Source organism: Schistocerca cancellata, chromosome 2, assembly GCF_023864275.1.
Source record: "Schistocerca cancellata isolate TAMUIC-IGC-003103 chromosome 2, iqSchCanc2.1, whole genome shotgun sequence".
Lineage (NCBI taxonomy): Eukaryota > Metazoa > Arthropoda > Insecta > Orthoptera > Acrididae > Schistocerca > Schistocerca cancellata.
Window position 1 is genome coordinate 971,977,918 of NC_064627.1, and position 19,390 is coordinate 971,997,307.

The window sequence follows — 19,390 nt, forward strand, 5'->3', positions numbered from 1 at the left end:
ACATTGCCAAACACTGCAATAATTTTAATAGAAAATCTGGATGAGATATGGATGTCAACATTGCAGCAACAGCGTTACAATCGATTACTTTCAATTGAGACAGTTGGCAATATCAGAGGTCATAGCACAGCCGACGTCATGTGATCGACAGCGGCGCCCTCTGGATGGATTATACACTACTGCCCATTAAAATTGCTACACCACGAAGGTGACGTGCTATAGAATCGAAATTTAACCGACAGAAAGAAGATGCTGTGATATGTAAATGATTAGCTTTTCAGAGCATTCACACAACGTTGGCGCCGGTGGCGACACCTACAACGTGCTGACATGAGGAAAGTTTCAAACCGATTTCTCAAACACAAACAGCAGTTGACCGGCGTTGCCTGGTGAAACGTTGTTGTGATGCCTCGTGTAAGGAGGAGAAATGTGTACCATCACGTTTCCGACTTTGATACAGTTCGGATTGTAGCCTATCGCGATTCCGCTTTATCGTATCGCGACATTGCTGCTCTCGTTGGTCGAGATCCAATGACTGGTAGAAGAATATGGAATCGGTGGGTTCAGGAGGGTAATACGGAACGCCGTGCTGGATCCCAACGGCCTCGTATCACTAGCAGTCGAGATGACAGGCATCTTATCCGCATGGCTATAACGGATCGTGCAGCCACGTCTCGATCCCTGAGTCAACAGATTGGGACGTTTGCAAGACAACCACCATCTGCACGAACAGTTCGACGACGTTTCCAGCAGCATGGACTATCAGCTCGGGGACCACGGCTGCGGTTGCACTTGACGCTGCATCACAGACAGGAGCGCCTGCGATGGTGTACTCAACGACGAACCTAGGTGCACGAATGGCAAAACGTCATTTCTTCGGATGAATCCAGATTCTGTTTACGGCATCATGATGGTCGCATCCGTGTTTGGCGACATCGCGGTGAACGCTCATTGGAAGCGTGTATTCGTCATCGCCATACTGGCGTATCACCCGGCGTGATGGTATGGGGTGCCATTGGTTACACGTCTCGGTCACCTCTTGTTCACATTGACGGCACTTTGAACAATGGACGTTACATTTCAGATGTGTTACGACCCGTGGCTCTACCATTCATTCGATCCCTGCGAAACCCTACATTTCGGCATGATAATGCATGACCGTATGTTGCAGGTCCTGTACGGGCCTTTCTGGATACAGAAAATGTTGGACTGCTGCCCTGACCAGCACATTCTCCAGATCTCTCACCTATTGAAAACGTCTGGTCAATGGTGGCCGAGCAACTGGCTCGTCACAATACGCCAGTCACTACTCTCGATGAACTGTGGTATAGTGTTGAATCTGCATGGGTAGGCCGTTATTACGGCTAGAGGTGGTTGTTCTGGGTACTGATTTCTCAGGATCTATGCACCCAACTAGCGTGAAAATGTAATCAGATGTCAGCTCTAGTATAATATATTTGTCCAGTGAATACCCGTTTATCGTCTGCATTTCTTCTTGGTGTAGCAGTTTTAATTTCCAGTAGTGTATATACGGCGTTCACTCGCGCTCTCGTTGCAGTTCGCCTGTAGTCCTCGGAAGATGTCTTCCGCAGTCGAAGGCAAAACATCAGGGGAGATTTCTAACCCGGAAGTGTTAAGTGATGACAACACCTGCCATGAAAGCCTTCATTCTATGAACATCACACTCATCTGTACGGCCTTGGTCACATTGTTTGCACCATCTCACTACGACTGGAAGCATCGTTGCATTTTGTCCACATACCGCCTAATTTTTGCAAATGGATCTGTTTACAGTTTAGACGTTTTGCCAGCAAGAATCTTAGTGTCCTGTGTACTTCAACTTTTGAATACGTTTCCAGTTGCCACGCCACTTTGATTGCCTACTGTGACGCACCTGTTATCTGTACCGCAGCGGGACTGCGTCTGCAGGAAACCCAGAACATGTAATCCTTTCTGACAATGCACCATTCTTGTTGCGCAGTGGTCTTAGCGTGCAGTGACGTGTGTAACTTACTTTCTCAAGTCCTCTCGTAATACTGTTTCAGTCCGTCCGCATAACTGTTTTTGCATTTACAGCTAGTGATATGGCAGATATAATGTTTGTGCTGGCTTCCATCTTTAGTGTACAGGGTGAAAAATATTTAAACCGACAAACTCTGGGAGGTTGTAGGGGACATCAAAACAAATATTTTTCCATAATGTCATTTTTCCTATGAGGAGTATTATACCAGTAGAGGTAGATTTCTCTGGCGGCAAATCAATTAAACCAACAAACACTTTTCCATTTTTTTATGACGAAGAGACAACAGATTAACACAACCCAATTTCAATTACAGTAGATTTTCAAAAATGCCTCCATTGACACGTAAACAAAGGTTACACCGTCGGATCATGTTCTGTCTCACACAGGCAAAAACCCCGGGAGTATCCTGAATTGTTCCTGCTGCTGCTACTATCCGGGCAACCAGATCCTCTTCTGATGCAACAAGAGTTGCTTAAACAGGGTTGCGCGTCTCTCCCCACACAAAAAAGTCCAGAGGGGACATTTCTGGGGATCGAGCAGGCCATGCTACAGGACCACCTCTGCAAATCCACGTTTCTGGAAACCGTCGGTCCAGGAATCGACGCACACGACGGCTGAAATGTGCTGGCGGCCTGTCATGTTGGAACCACATGCGTTGTCTTGTAGGGAGCGGGACGTCTTCCAAAAATTCTGGCAATGCTCTGCCGAGAAAATTGTAATGGCGCCTGCCATTTAATGGCCTAGGTAGCAGATACGGCCCAATTAAACAGTCCCCAGCAACACCGACCCACACATTAACGAAGAACCGCACTAGATGAGCGCTAGTATCTGTGGCATGTGGGTTATCCCCACTCCAAACATGGGAATAGTGAGTGTTGAAGACTCCATCACGTCCGAACTTTGCATCATCGGTAAACAACACAGAGCATGGAAATGTAGGATGCATTTCACACTGTTCCAGGTACCACTGCGAAAATTGTGCTCTGGATGGATAATCAACTGGTTCCAGGTTGTGGACACGCTGAAAGTGAAATGGACGTCACAATTGCTCTCGAAGGACTGTTCTTACATTCGTCTGATTTGTCCCCATGTTACGTGCAATTGCGCGAGTGCTGATTGAAGGATCCCGCTCCACATGCTGCAAGACAGCTTCCTCAAATTGCAGCGTTCTTACCGTGCGATGGCGTCTCTGTCCAGGTAATCTGCTAAATGACCGGGACTCACGCAGACGTTGGTACATAGCAGCAAAGATCGTATGATGCGGGATACGGCGATTAGGATATTTTTGTTGATAAACCCGCTGTGCAGCTCGTCCGTTGTGGTGCGTTACGTAGCACGCACCAACCATATCAGCGTACTCACTCAAGGTGTATCGCTCCACTAGTAAAACAGAGACAGTGCACTACTACACGGGTGGTCAGCAGTTGCCTACAACTGAAGAGCATAATACGATCTCTAACAACTGAAGAGCGTAATACGGCCTCCACTGGTTTAAATAATGCTCATAGGAAAAAATTACATCAGGGGAAAATCTTTCTTTTGATGTCCCCTGCAACCTCCCAGAGCTTGTCGGTTTACATACTGTTCACCCTGTATATCGTTTAAAGAAAGAAACAAAATTAAAAGCAACTAACGTAAACGATGTGTGGCTTGAAATCTCACAGAAAGCACACTTTTTTTTCTGTGACGTCCGTTTATACCCGTACATGTCTTGTTATTATACAGTCAACTCAAAATCGTGCACCGCCAGGGCCAATGACCACCGATGCGCCGCCGCCTTCGCCCCCAACGCTGCCCAGGACGCAAGAGATGGCTCCCCTGCGCCCGGCAGTCGCGCCTTCACCGATGGTAGAAGTTGTTCCGTCTCCGGGCGTGGATGCGCGCTCTGTGGCTGGTTTTTCGGCCGATGTTACCGACCATTAGCAAGACGGATGTCGGGGCGCGGCACGAGCTCGGCATAGGCTGCAGATGTGGCCCCTGCTTTTTCACTGGCACCTGCGGCTCTACCTCCCCTCCCCCCCTCCCCTCCATCAAAACGCGTCCCGAGGTTGACAATGAATGAAGTAACAGTCTTGTCAACCTGCGGCCGGTTTTTTTTTTCTTTATTGTTATTTTGAGCACCTTACACAAGGCGGGCTGTCAGCAGCAGAGTACGCCGCTCTTCAGCCTTGAGTTTTACAAGAAGTAATACATATAGGTGGCACAGAGAATACAATCAAAATGGCGGGCAAAAAAATGTAGACAATAAAAAACAAAAAAACATGGAGCCGTTCACGCTGGACGAGAAACATCACTAACACTAGTTGACACGGCGCACAAAACATGGACGATGGCGACGGCACACGTGAACAGTGGTGGCGTGACGGCGAACAAACACTAAACACAAACGAAGGCACTCACACGAGACACTGATGGCGATGATCTCCGGCGCGCGAATGTTCACTGTGCGTGTGCGAGTCCGGGGACCTGCCAAGAGAGGAGGAGGAGGAAGGGGAGTGGGAGAGCGAGAGGGGAGAGCAGAGATGCCACTGGAAGGGGGAGGGAGAGCCCGGGGGAAGAGTGGTGGAGGGAGGGGACGGGGGGAAAGGAAAGAGAGAGGAAGGGAAGAGAAGGGAGGGAGGGTGCCTAAAGGAAAGGACACCGGAAGTGGGGGGGGCAGGATCAAAATTGATAGGAGGGGTAGATGGAGGGGAGGAGGGCATCATCAGAGAGGGGAAGCTGACAAAAGCCACCTTGGGAGAGGGTAAGGAGGTTGGAGAGATGGAGACCGGGAGGGACGTGGGAATACAGGCACGGCAGTGGGTGGGGGTGGGAGAGGAGCGGGGAGACTAGCGGGTGAGGAGGATCGAGTTTGCTGGAGGTGTACAGGATCCGTATCCTTTCAAGGAAAAGGAGGAGATGAGGGAAGGGGATGAGATCGTACAGGATCCGCGTGGGGGAGCGGAGACAGATGCGATAGGTGAGCCGGAGAGCATGGCGTTCAAGGATTTGGAGGGATTTGTAAAAGGTAGGGAGGGTGGAGATCCAAGCCGGATGGGCGTAACAAAGGATAGGGCGGGTGAGGGATTTATAGGTGTGGAGGATGGTGGAGGGGTCCAGACCCCATGTACGGCCGGAGAGGAGCTTGAGGAGACGGAGTTGGGAGCGTGCCTTGGCTTGGATTGTCCGGAGATGGGGAGTCCAGGAGAGGCGACGGTCGAGGGTGACGCCAAGGTACTTCAGGGTGGGAGTGAGAGCGATAGGACGGCCATAGATGGGGAGATAGAAATCAAGGAGGCGGAAGGAAGCGGTGGTTTTGCCTACAATGATCGCATGTCTGCAGCCGGTTCGAGTACACACTTTTATTGCACGCACAGATAGCGCCACCAGTCGGCTGGCATAACATGTCGCAACGACGCCACCGCAGTCTACTAGCGGAATCAGCCGGAGCCTCCGGAGTGTTTAAAGTAGTTACTCTGTATTTTGATTGTTTTGATGACTAGGCTCTGGTTAACTGAATGCGCTGTAAATGTTCATGGCATATTTTCGACATTTTCGGAAATGTCATTTTCGGCTTTGTTACGATTATTTTAAAATCGGTCTCGGCCAGAAACTAGTCGTCAAAAGAATGAAAAGTATAAATTTCGAACTTTGACTGGTTTTACGTTCTACTAAAAGTGATTGAAACAATTAGTGCTAATAATAGACTGATGTTGGTAAATAGACCAGAACAGTTTAAAAGTATTCACCTAGATCATTTGTTACTAGACAGCTTGCAATGTGACAACGTGCTGTCTAGTGAATGCCAGGCATAGTCAAGGCGCAACGGTACAGAAAGTGGACGCTTATGCCATCTGTGGGCCAGAATCGAAGGCAAAGCGCATGTGCTTCCGCCTGGTGGCAGCTAAATTAAAGAACGCTATGCGGGAGACAGAGTCTGGCCTGTGCTGCACTATGACAGCGAAATAACAAAAGAATTGTACTAAATACACTACTGGCCATTAAAAATGCTACACCAAGAAGAAATGCAGATGATAAACGGGTATTCTTTGGACAAATATATTATACTAGAACTGACATGTGATTACATTTTCACGCAGTTTGGGTGCATAGATCCTCAGAAATCAGTACCCAGAACAACCACCTATGGCCGTAATAACGGCCTTGATACGCCTGGGCAATGAGTCAAACAGAGCTTGGATGGCGTGTACAGGTACAGCTGCCCATGCAGCTTCAACACGATACCACAGTTCATCAAGAGTAGTGACTGGCGTATTGTGTTCAGCCAGTTGCTCGGCCACCATTGACCAGACGTTTTCAGTTGGTGAGAGATCTGGAGAATGTGCTGGCCAGGGCAAGCAGTCGAACATTTTCTGTATCCAGAAGGGCCCGTACACGAGCTGCAATACGCGGTCGTGCATTATCCTGCTGAAATGTAGGGTTTCGCAGGGATCGAATGAAGGTTCAAAAACGTTCAAATGTGTGTGAAATCTTATGGGACTTAACTGCTAAGGACATCAGTCCCTAACCTTACACACTACTTAACCTAAATTATCCTAAGGACAAAAACACACCCATTCCCGAGGAGGACTCGAACCTCCACCGGGGCCAGCCGCACAGTCCATGACTGCAGCGCCTTAGACCTCTCGGGATTGAATGAAGGGTAGAGCCATGGGTCGTAACACATCTGAAATCTAACGTCCACTGTGGAAAGTGCCGTCAATGAGAACAAACACTGTCTCCACATACTCGTACACCATAATTACTCTACCACACAAACGCTTGGGGTCACACTCATCTGGTATGAGACATTCCCAGTGGGGTGTCCACTGGGGTTGGGTTGGGTTGTTTGGGGGAGGAGACCAGACTGCGAGGTCATCGGTCTCATCAGATTAGGGAAGGATGGGAAAGGAAGTTGGCCGTGCCCTTTCAAAGGAACCATCCCAGCATTTGCCTGGAGCGATTTAGGGAAATCACGTAAAACCTAAATCAGTACGGCCAGATGCAGGATTGAACCATCGTCCTCCCGAATGCGAATTCAGTGTGCTAACCACTGCGCCACCTCGCTCGGTGTCCACTGGGGGCCAAACCACACAATAACCATGGGTTCGGTGTGGGGCAGCGGTGTGCTGGGTGGACTGCTGTCGCCTGTTGTGGGGATGTGAAACACTGGGAGCTACGGTGGTGGGACGAAGACTGTCTGTCGTTTCTAGGTCCCTGGTTTAATAAACATACATGCACACATAAATTTAATTATTATGACGTTAATAAGTCTCCAAGGAAATTATAAACTGTTGAACGTCTTAAAAGGGAACCGTTTTGCAACCGTTTGTGGATGGAAACTAGAAATAATCTGATGAGTCAAAATTCACCAAAAGTTCGATCATAGACATTACGCTGTTGTTTCCACTTTCTGCACAACATTTCGACGACCGACTCAACCGTCTTATTCAGATGCTGTGAGTTTTGCTGTCTAGACACCAACCAGCCTGTGAGCTGTTACGTCAGAGAATAGTAAGGTGCTGAAAATTAGAAAATTTTATTAAAACTCATTCACCTTGCCACAGTCAAAGTGTGGTATCAATGATGCCACGGCATAGTTTCAAAGGTTGGCACTACCACGAGACACCGACGTCAGCGCCCTCTAGCTGGTGCTGTGCAGCTCTACAAACATCCCTACAGAGTCAGCCCATTTCATCAGGTGCAGCCAGCCAGGACACTTCGCGTCAACTTCGCACGACCTTGCAAGTTATGTATTCTTGTTGCTTGAGTAAAGGGGATTTAAATTCATACTGCAGTACCGACGTGTTTTACCTTTTCCTGATCCAACCCACGCGCTGCCTTCCAGGCGGGTTACAAAACAAAGTGTGATCACGCCAGAGGTAGAACGGAACCAGGAGATAAGTGGTATGTCGCAAATGGGTCCAGCCTCATCACCTTACAACATCCCACCAAGAGAGAAGAGGACGAGCTCAGCAGAAAACAGCAGGGAACAGCAAACCAACGGAAATGTGACATGCATATTCGTTAGCTCACGCATATCCGGTAGCTCATATCAGGGAAGCTGCACAGCAGTTAAGAGCCTGTTAAGCGAATATAGCAGAAAGACACATGCAGTCATTATGAACCGAGGATTACGTCATAGCCTCAAGTTAGATCCTTTTAAATACCTGAGCTTTCCAGCTCTCAAGGAGTTGATCACTCGGAACGATATCGTTCACAGTAACAGCAGTCGATTCCATGATACCGATACTGTAGCGTATCTATGTCCTAGATACTCTGTTATAGTGTACAAACCAGCCGAAGATGTACTGAGATGACGGTCTTCACCTGATGAACTTCATACCGCTCGCCGCCTACCATTGCTGATGGAGAAGAAGACTGTCTTCCGACAACACCACATCTCGGAGCGCGGAAAGCGGCAGCAGGGCCTCGTGGGGTCCACGTTACTGTTCAACACTTGGGCGCCTCCGGTGCTGAAACCTACCCGGCCAGTAGGAAGGAGACCGATGGACAACACGACAGCCCGCATCTCGTGGTCGTGCGGTAGCATTCTCGCTTCCCACACCCGGGTTCCCGGGTTCAATTCCCGGGGGGTCAGGGATTTTCTCTGCCTCGTGATGGCTGGGTGTTGTGTGCTGTCCTTAGGTTAGTTAGGTTTAAGTAGTTCTAAGTTCTAGGGGACTTATGACCACAGCAGTTGAGTCCCATAGTGCTCAGAGCCATTTGAACCATTTTTTTTTTTTTTTTTTTTTTGACAACACGACTTCCAACAACACCACATCGCGGATGGGTCATCGGAGGTCAACAAAGAGTTCGCAGTGGGATCTAACACGCTCCGGCAGCTAGTACGACACCATTCGTGCTGGACCGTAGCCGCGTGGGCAGCGCGAGGTCACTCACCCTTCGCCTGGGCCTGCAGACGAGGAGCTGACCCGACAGCCGTCAGTGGGAACCCAACACGTAGCTGAATGAGGCATCAGCTACAAGGCCAGTGTGGAACAACACAATTGTAAACATGGTTAATAAATAATTGAACTTCGAGAATAATTTACTAGCGTCAGAGACGGTTCTCAGGTACCCAGCTGCTATCCTGACTTCACGCAGTGGGAGTCTCCCCTCGGCCACCCCCCCCCCCCCCCCCCGGGTAGACCTATTGTTGGTCTTACGTCACTATAGAGAAGTTTGCTTCCTGACGTCCACTGCGCCCTTTGATGTTCTTTTGTTTCACAGGACACAAAATGATAGTCCGTGAAACGCAACTTCCCTCAGCGCTTTCCAACTCTGATGTACGTGATGTGCGAAATTTCAATAAATTGAGTGCCGAACCCCAAGCCTTATTTAAAGTGAAACCTCCATTCCTGTTTATTAGGTTTCCTGATAGACTCTGTAGCGAAGCAGCCTACTCACGCCATATAGAATTCATATGCTTTCCATTGTGTCAGACCAGACCCCTGAAACTAGCAATGACGTCACGAATGCTGCGCAATACCTTAAAAGTAAAGTAAATAATCTGAAAAGTTAATAGCATGTCAGGAATTATGCTAAAATGATAATGTGTTAAGTTTCAGTTTAGTAACTTGAACAGTTTTCGAAATTTGGACGTTTTACGTAAAAAATCATTGGCGCAACAGGAAGGAGCTAGAAACTTCAAAATTTATATTCGGATTCTTTTTTATTGTTATTTAATGGAAACAGCATGCTGGATCTCACAAAGTAATATTTTGATTAAAATTCATGATTTTCTGCTTTTGTGTCCTAAGAGTATGGAAGCAAGATAGATTAAGTAAGCGATTAGATAAAGCTAGGATGTTTAGATGTAGGTATAGTGGAGATACGCTGTAATAACAAAGATGTGAGAAGTTTCAAAAAGGTAGCTACAAAACTATAGCTGTAGCGTCTCTCCAAAGGGCAAGTTCAGAGCTCATCTATTGCGTGCAGTACAACTAAAATAATTCTCTCGCCAAAAGTATTTAACATAGCCACATCCGAATCAACAGACACTTACCTGTGTGCTGATTGTACAATTAAATTGAGAGCTTCATTGGCCTTCAGCAAATGAAGCAATTAATTATTTTAGTAACTTAAAGTGGTGCTTTACTAGCCGAGTGGCTATGTAGGAAGGCAAATGTTGTCGGTTGCGCCTTCGGCGGTCCGCACCGCGGCTATATAAATAAGAGCGCTGCGAGCTAGAGTCAGGCCCCAGTTCTCTTCTAGATTCGTATAAGCGCGCACTCCGTGTCGGAAGCCGCGTCGCGTCTGTGCAGTTACAAGGAGCAACCTTGCATGCCGTATTATGTAACTCGGTATGCACGTAGCAATGACTTGGCATTGGGGTAAAGTGTTAATTGCGTAACGACTCCAGTGATTTATTCGCAGTTTGCGTATGACGTATTTTCACATGTCGCCGCAGGACAGACCTTCTACCATTACTAGCGTGGCGGTTGATGAGTATTAACATCAAATTTTGGCGAGCATTCACTTAGAACATTTACATCGATAAGGTTATTGAACAATTTCGTTATCTAGGGATAAAAGGATCCGCACAATACACTCTGAACAGCTCTGATAGTACAATAACTGATAGTAGCATTACTTGGTTAAATATTTATTTGGAACTTCACGCTTTATCGTTTTCAGAATATAGTGAAAATTGTTATAGTAAACTGCATTTTCTGTGAATCCCAGACACCATCCTAAGTCCTCAGAGTAATGAACTCCAATGATCAATAACTTTATTTCTCCATCAGAGTGGGCACAGTGAAATTCAGTTGCAGGCATCACGTTTTTGCTAATCACTTTCTGGACGCCAACATTGTAGTTAGAGAGCCTGTGTTGAGAACGGCAACAATAGAAATTAAATTTTCCATCCGCGACCCCACAACTCCTTAATTACGTTGTCCCTGAAACTTGGATTCTGCACCATCATATTAGTCTCATCATATTTCATTTCATGATTATATTCGAGGCAGTGGTCGGCGACAGCTGATTTGCTTCGTTGTTTGAGTCTGGTGGGCCACTGACGTTCCTTGCATCTCCCCTCGACTCATCTGATCGTCGGCCCAACATAAGACATGAGAGATTTGCATTGCTTTCAAAGACCTAGTTATAAAGAATGCTTTTTATATAAGTTGAAAGGAAATAAATACACTGGATTCCACGTTTTCAGAGTATAGCGATCTTTCCGGATATTGGACCACCCTAAGGCAGATAAATAATTTTTGGTTTCTCTTCCTCGCACTGCCTCAACCCCTTTCTCATGTACACTACTGGCCTTTAAAATTGCCACACCAAGAAGAAATGCAGATATATTTATTGGACAAATATATTATCCTAAAACTGATATGTGATTACATTTTCACGCAATTTGGGTGCATAGATCCTGAGAAATCAGTACCCGGAACATCCACCTCGGGCTGTAATAACGGCCTTGATACACCTGGAAATTGACTCAAACAGAGCTTGGATGGCGTGTACAGGTATAGCTGCTCATGCAGCTTCAACACGATACCACAGTTCATCAAGAGTAGTGACTGGCGTATTGTGACGAGCCAGTTGCTCAACCACCATTGACCAGACGTTTTCCGTTGGTGAGAGATCTGGAGAATGTGCTCGCCAGGGCAGCAGTCGAATATTTTCTGTATCCAGCAAGGCCCCTACAGGACCTGCAATATGAGGTCGTTCATTATCCTGCTGAAATGTAGGGTTTTGCAGGGATCGAACGAAGGGTACAGCCACGGGTCGTAACACATCTGAAATGTAACGTCCAGTGTTCAAAGTGCCGTCATTGCGAACAAGAGGTGACCGAGACGTGTAACCAATGGCACCCCATACCATCATGCCGGGCGATACGCTAGTATGATGTCGCCAAACACGGATGCGACCATCATGATGCTGTAAACAGAACCTGGATTCATCCGAAAAAATGGCGTTTTGCCATTCGTGCTCCCAGGTTCGTCGTTGAGTACACATCGCAGCCGCTCCTGTCTGTGATGCAGCGTCAAGGGTAACTGCAGCCGTGGTCCCCGAGCTGATAGTCCATGCTGCTGCAAACGTCGTCGAACTGTTCCTGCAGATGGTTGTTGTCTTGCAAATGTCCCCATCTGTTGTCTCAGGGATCGAGACGTGGCTCCACGATGCGTTACAGCCATGCGGATAAGATGCCTGTCATCTCGACTGCTAGTGATACGAGGCTGTTGGGATACAGCACGGCGTTCCGTATTACCCTCCTGAACCCACCGATTCCATATTTTGCTATCAGTCATTGGATCTCAACCAACGCGAGCAGCAATGTCGCGATACGATAAACCGCAATCGCGATAGGCTACAATCCGACCTTTATCAAAGTCGGAAACGTGATGGTACGCATTTCTCCTCCTTACACGAGGCATCACAACAACGTTTCGCCAGGCAACGCCGGTCAACTGCTGTTTATGTATGAGAAATCGGTTGGAAACTTTCCTCATGTGAGCACGTTGTAGGTGTCGCCACCGGCGCCAACCTTGTGTGAATGCTCTGAAAAGCTAATCATTTTCGTATCACAGCATCTTCTTCCTGTCGGTTAAATTTCGCGTCTGTAGAACATCATCTTCGTGGTGTAGCAATTTTAATGGCCAGTAGTGTGTTCTTGATTTTCACTGCATCGGCCTCTCCGTTTGATGCTCTGACAACCTATTCCTTCAGAACGCCCGTCGTTGGTGTTGCAGTTCTCCGGTAAGGCTACCCTTGCCTAAAAACGTTCGAGCCGTATGGAGCAGTCTTCAGCATCGACTTTCTTTGTGACGGGTGGTGATGGCTCGAGGCGTGGAGATGCAGGTCAGAGGTCAGCGTGTTTAGTTTCTCTGTTTACACGGACCCACGGATCCGTCCAGTCTTAACTAAAACGTCGAGTAAAGGTATTTCGCCCTCTTTTTCAAGTCGCGCCGTAATATTTTATACTACAATGCACAGAGTTTAAATGTTCCTGGAAGTCTTCGAGTTTTTCCGCACCATGTGGCCTCAAGACAAAACTGTCGTTCACATACCAATAGAAACCCGTGGGTTTCAACTTGTTGAATTCTAGTGCCATTGCTTCAAAAGCGAAAATGTACTACCTATCGCCACGCCGTCTGTTTGAACATAATATTTCCTCCCGAACAGGAAATAAGTTGTCAGAACGTGCCTAAAGAGTCCTGTGAAACAATCGTCTAATTCTTCCGCCTTGAGTTCCGAGGAATCAGAAAGTGGAACTCTCGTAAAGAGGGAGACTACATCGAAACTGACCATAACATCCGTATCCTGGAGCTGCAATAGACTGAGGCGCTGTAAAAATCGGCGGAGTTGTCAATGTGTGTTCGCACTTCCTCACATATTAGCTAAGAACGTGTTACAGGTATTTTACCAGCTGCTGGCTAGGTGCACCAGTTTTACTAAGTATAGATGTTTGAGGAATTCTTTCCTTGTGTATCAGTATATCATCAAAGGCTATAAGGAGTATCCCTTAAACATTTCTAATGTTTACTTTCTCTTCTTCGTATTTCACTTTCATTAATCGTTACCGGTTTTTGTTAATTGTAACAACTGAGACTTTCTTATCTTTCTATACTTTATTTCTAACATCTTATTACACTATAAAGCGTGGATGCCCTTTCCTAAAGCCGGCCGCGGTGGCCGAAGGATTCTAGGCGCTTCAGTCTGGAACCGCGCGACTGCTACGGTCGCAGGTTCGAATCCTGACTCGGGCATGGATGTGTGTGATGTCCTTAGGTTAGTTAGGTTTAAGTAGTTCTAAGTTCTAGGGGACTGATGACCTCCGTTGTTAAGTCCCATAGTGCCCAGAGCGCTTTGAACCTCTTCTGAGTCCATGCACACAATAAAGTTACACTTTATTTCCTTTACTCTTGCATTATTAAGTGTAAGATAGAAATTTTTTCCCTCTTGTATTTACTTCCCCCGATTTATCGGCCACAATCACTCGAAATATTCTTTCTGTTTTCTGCAAATTATTCTAGTCGGTAGATCTCATGTCTGAGATGTAAAACTTACTGTCTGACATTCCTCTTATTAATGCGAATGTACCTCCTTCTTCCTGATAATTCCTTTCTCTAAATTTATCTCCACACTTGTCGGTGAGTCCTGTTTAATATACCTGGGTCAGTAGAAAAAGAAAGTCGTCGGTAACGTTGCACCATCGCCTGTTACTGACTTGTTTTACTTTTCATAATTTATTGAATCTGAGACGGTACTACTTGGCTCAGGTTTCTTCCATGTCAATAATTAACGTAGTGTTAGTGTGACCTCGTTACGTTATTGCGATCTGTGTAATACGTTTTCTCAATAGACATTCTGGTAGCCAGAAGCAAACTAGTCGCGTCGTCCGTACACAGGAGTAAGAATTCCCTTAACCAGATACCTTCCCCATACTATTAGTATTCTCCAAGCCTATACTATTCTCTAAGCGTTTCCTGGACACAGAATGTCTTCAGTATATTACTATGTGATAATAAGCTGTATAAAACAGTTCATTCGCTCTCTCGTTCCCAGTATGGGTTCCAATAGTGCTTATAACGTTTCTCGTCCATCTCTTTATGTACAATTATAATTAAAGAAACACATTCTCGCATGGCCATTTGTCTGCCTGAAATATGAAACTTAAATTAAATAATTATAGTGAGTAGTTGATAAATTTTAACGATACACAATCCATAACTTGCCATTTGAATTGTAATATTAGCATGTAACTACACACATAATTGTCTGTGTATGTTGAGAAATGTTCACCTAAAAGATAGACAGATAAAATCATAATTACGTTTAAATAAGTAGAAGTCCCAATTTTCTTATCATTTCTTTCTTTTCTGGGTTAGAGAAAAAAGACGTAAGGGAAGCGAGACAGTTTCCAAAAATAACTATTACGAGAGCTTTTCTGGTTTCTTCTTGGGCAGCAGGTGACTTACCAGTTGCCGCAGCAGCCTCAGTGCCCTCTTCGTTAATCTCTATGAAAGCTTTGTGGTATACTGCATTCACTTTAAGCCGTTTCTTGCTAATTCCAGAAAAATCAGCATCCTCCTCACTGAACATTTCAGTCATTCCAAGCTGAAATTGAAAAGATCATTATTTCAGAGCACGATTTTCGTGTACATTCGTCGTCGCTTCCTTGGATAAGACATGTTATCTGAAATGACAATAAAAGTTGTAAGTTCACTGAAAAATAAGATTAACAAATTTCTGACAATGGCAGATTGTTCAGCGGAGAATACGTCAAACGTTTGCATGAAATGAAAGGATGATATCACTACAATTATGTTCTACTTGCTTAGCAGCGTATTTAGTATATCTGAACCACGTCTGCTCATAGCTTTCACGTGACCAAAGTGGGCATAAATTACCTGTAACTTTTATTGGAATGAGACGTTTTGAATGTGGACAATTTTGGCTGTACCGGCGTAGGATTTAAATCCCTCTCTTATCTCATTTTCACAGCACCAGTATTACATACGGAACAGCACTTCACATTGAATGTAATTAAGGAAGAAATTCCGTCTGGGTTGTCAAGCAAACTCCAAGGGGTTACTCAGTCATTCGTGTAGTAGAAAGTATTTCCACATGCAAATCTGCTAATAATCTTTAGGTAAAAGAAATGATAAATGTACAGTACAATAGCTCCGTAGCATTACTTCAAACCAATGCAGACGCCACGGTCCCTTCTCGTAACAGATTCACGTTCACCTTTCCTTTCTTTGAGTAGACATGAACATCATGCGTTGTTGTTGTTGTTGATGATGATGATGATTTTGAATTGGCCTTCAGTCCGAAGACTAATTTGATTCAACTCTCCATGCTACTCTACACTGTGCAAGCCACCATCTCCAAATAACTACTGCAACCTACATCCTGAAAATCTCTTGATCTCCATCTACGATTTTTACCCCCCATAATTCCCTCCAACACTTTGCTGCTGATGCCCTCATGTTTCCTATTAACTGATTCCTTCCTCTAGTCAAGTTTCTTTTACCCCCATTCTGCTCAGTTACATGATCAAATGATTGTACGAGTATTTTCTACATTCTTCTGTAGTACCACATTGTATTCTCTTCTTGTCTGAACTGTTTATCGTCCACGTTTCACTTTCATGGAAGGTGACACTCTAAACAAATACTTTCAGAAAAGACTGCCCGGCAAATTTACATTCGTTGTTAACAAATTTCTCTTCTTCAGAAACGCTTTTCTTGCTATTGGCAGTCTACATTTTACATCCTCCGTACTTCGGCCATCATCAGTTATTTTCTGCCCAAACAGCAAAACTCATCTACTACTTTTAGAGTCTCGTTTGATAATCTAATTCCTGATTTAATTCTGCTACATTCCATTATGCTTGTTTTGCTTTTGTTGATATTCATCTTATAGCCTTCTTTCAGATACTGTCCATTCCGTTAAACTGCGCTTTCACGTCCTTTGCTGTTTCTCGTAAAATCACAATTTTATCGACAAATCTCAAAGTTTTTATGAACTTTCATTCATTCTCAAAATTTTTCATTGGCTTCCATTACTGCTCGCTCAATGTATAGCTGAAAAACTTCGGGGCTAGATTACTATCCCACTCCCTTCCCAGCCACCACTTCTCTTTCATCCTCTCGACTCTTATAACTGCCGTCTGCTTCATGTACAAGATACATAACTTTTCGCTCTCTGCTACCTTCAGAATTTCAAAGTGTATGTTCCAGCCAACACTGTCAAATCTACAAAAGTTACAAAGATAGATTTGCCTTTCCTTAATCTGTCTTCGAAGACGTTTCGTAGGGTCATTATTGCCTCGAGTGTTCTACATTTCTCCGGTACCCAAACTAATCTTCCCCCTAGGATGGCTTCTACCATTTTTTCCACCCATCAGTAAATAATTCGCGTTAGTACGTATTTTAAAACCATGATTTTACTAAACTAATGGTTCATTCACACCTGTCATTACGTGTTTTCCTTGGAAATGGAATTATTATTATTATTATTTTAAGTCTGAGGAAATTTCTACTGTTTCTTACATGTTGCAGATCACATGGAATAGTTCTGTAATGGTTAGTTCTCCGAAGGATATAAGTAGTTCTGGCTCAGGTCTTTCACTGCTCTGTCAAATTTCTCTCGCCGTATCATTTCTCCTGTCTCATCTTCATTTACGTTCTCTTCCCTTCCTATAATACTGTCTTCAGTTTCATCTCCACTGTACAGTCTGCATATATATTCCTTCCACCTTTCAGCTTTCCCTTCTTTGCTTAGTATTCGTACAGCTACTCCTATTTTTCGAAAGGTCTCCTTAGTTTTCCTATCAGCAGTATCTATCTTTCCTTTAGTTTTATACTTATATATCTTTACATTTGTCTACTAGCCACTCCTGCTTAGCCAGTTTTCACTTCCCATCAGTCTCATTTATTAGATCTTTGCATTCCCTTTCGCCTGCTTTATTTGTCACATTTTTCAATTTTCTCTTTTCTTCAATTAATTTCAATATCTCCTGTGCTACCCAAGGATTTATACAAGACCCTATTGTTTTACTTGTTTCAGTCTCTGCTGCCTTCACCATTTCAACTCTTAAAGCTCTCCATTCGTATCCTACTACACTTCTGGCCATTAAAATTGCTACACCAAGAAGAAATGCAGATGATAAAGGGTATTCATTGGACAAATATATGATATTAGAACTGACATGTGATTACATTTTCATGCAGTTTGGGTGCATAGATCCTGACAAATCAGTACCCAGAACAACCATCACTGGCCGTGATAACCACCTTGATACGCCTGAGCATTGAGTCAAACAGAGCTTGGATGGCGTGTACAGGTACAGCTGCCCATGCAGCTTCAACACGATACCACAGTTCATCAAGAGTAGTGACTGACGTATTGTGACGAGCCAGTTGCTCGGCCACCATTGACCAGACGTTTTCAGTTGCTGAGAGATCTGGAGAATGTGCTGGCCAGGGAAGCATTCGAACATTTTCTGTATCCAGAAAGGCCCGTACAGGACCTGCAACATGCGGTCGTGCATTATCCTACTGAAATGTAGGGTTTCTCAAGGATCGAATGAAGGGTAGAGCCACGGGTCGTAACACACCTGAAATGTAACATCCACTGTTCAAAGTGCCGTCAATGTGAACAAGAGGTGACCGAGACGTGTAACCAATGGCACCCCATACCAACACGCCGGATGATACGCGAGTATGGCGATGACGAATACACGCTTCCAATGTGCGTTCACCGCGATGTCGCCAAACACCTATGCGACCATCATGATGCTGTAAACAGAACCTGGATTCATCCGAAAAAATGACGTTTTGCCATTCGTGCACCCAGGTTCGTCGTTGAGTACACCATCGCAGGCGCTCCTGTCTGTGATGCAGCGTCAAGGGTAACCGCAGCCATGCTCTCCGAGTTGATAGTCCATGCTGCTGCAAACGACGTCGAACTGTTCGCACAGATGGTTGTTGTCTTGCAAACGTCCCCATCTGTTGACTCAGGGATCGAGACGTAGCTGCACGATCCCTTACAGCCATGCGGATAAGAAGCCTGTCATCTCGACTGCTAGTGATACGAGACCGTTGGGATACAGCACGGCGTTCCGTATTACCCTCCTGAACCCACCGATTCCATATTCTGCTAACAGTCATTGGATCTCAACCAACGCGAGCAGCGATGTCGCGATACGATAAATCGCAATCGCGATAGGCTACAATCCGAACTGTATCAAAGTCGGAAACGTGATGGTACGCATTTCTCCTCCTTACACGAGGCATCACAACAACGTTTCACCAGTCAACTCCGGTCAACTGCTGTTTGTGTATGAGAAATCGGTTGGAAACTTTCCTCATGTGAGCACGGTGTAGGTGTCGCCACCGGTGCCAACCTTGTGTGAATGCTCTGAAAAGCTGATCATTTGCATATCACAGCATCTTCTTCCTGTCGGTTAAATTTCGCGTCTGTAGCACGTCATCTTCGTGGTGTAGCAATTTTAATGGTAAGTAGTGTATATTCCTTTACCTTGTTGCAGATAATCTTTGCCTAAAGCCCCCTCTGAAACTATCAACAATCTCCGATTCTTATCTAGGTCCCATCTCCTTAACTTGCTAGATTTTTGCAATTTCTTCAGTTTTAATCTATAATTCATAGCTAATAAATTGTTGTCAGAGTCCCCATATGCCCCTAGAAATTTGTTACACACTAGAATCTGGTTCCAAAATCTCTGTCTCGCTACTAAATAATCTTAAACCTTCCAGTTTCTCCTAGTCTCTTCCTCGTACGCAGCCTTCTTTCATGATTCATGAATGAAGTGTTAGCGATGATCAAATTATGCTTTGTGCAAAATTCTACTAGACGGCTTCCTCTTTCATTCCTTTCCGCCATTCTTCATTTACCTACTATTTT

At 45.2% G+C, this 19,390-nt stretch overlaps 1 protein-coding gene across 1 annotated transcript in view; it reads right to left on the bottom strand.

Moving 5' to 3' along the window:
• Window positions 1–19,390, bottom strand: part of LOC126162938 (serpin B6-like) — a 113,171-nt gene that overhangs the window by 29,560 nt on the left and 64,221 nt on the right. The window contains exon 7 of the mRNA XM_049919767.1: window positions 14,938–15,076. Coding sequence (XP_049775724.1) covers window positions 14,938–15,076 — 139 coding nt within the window. The remainder of the gene's footprint in view (window positions 1–14,937; window positions 15,077–19,390) is intronic.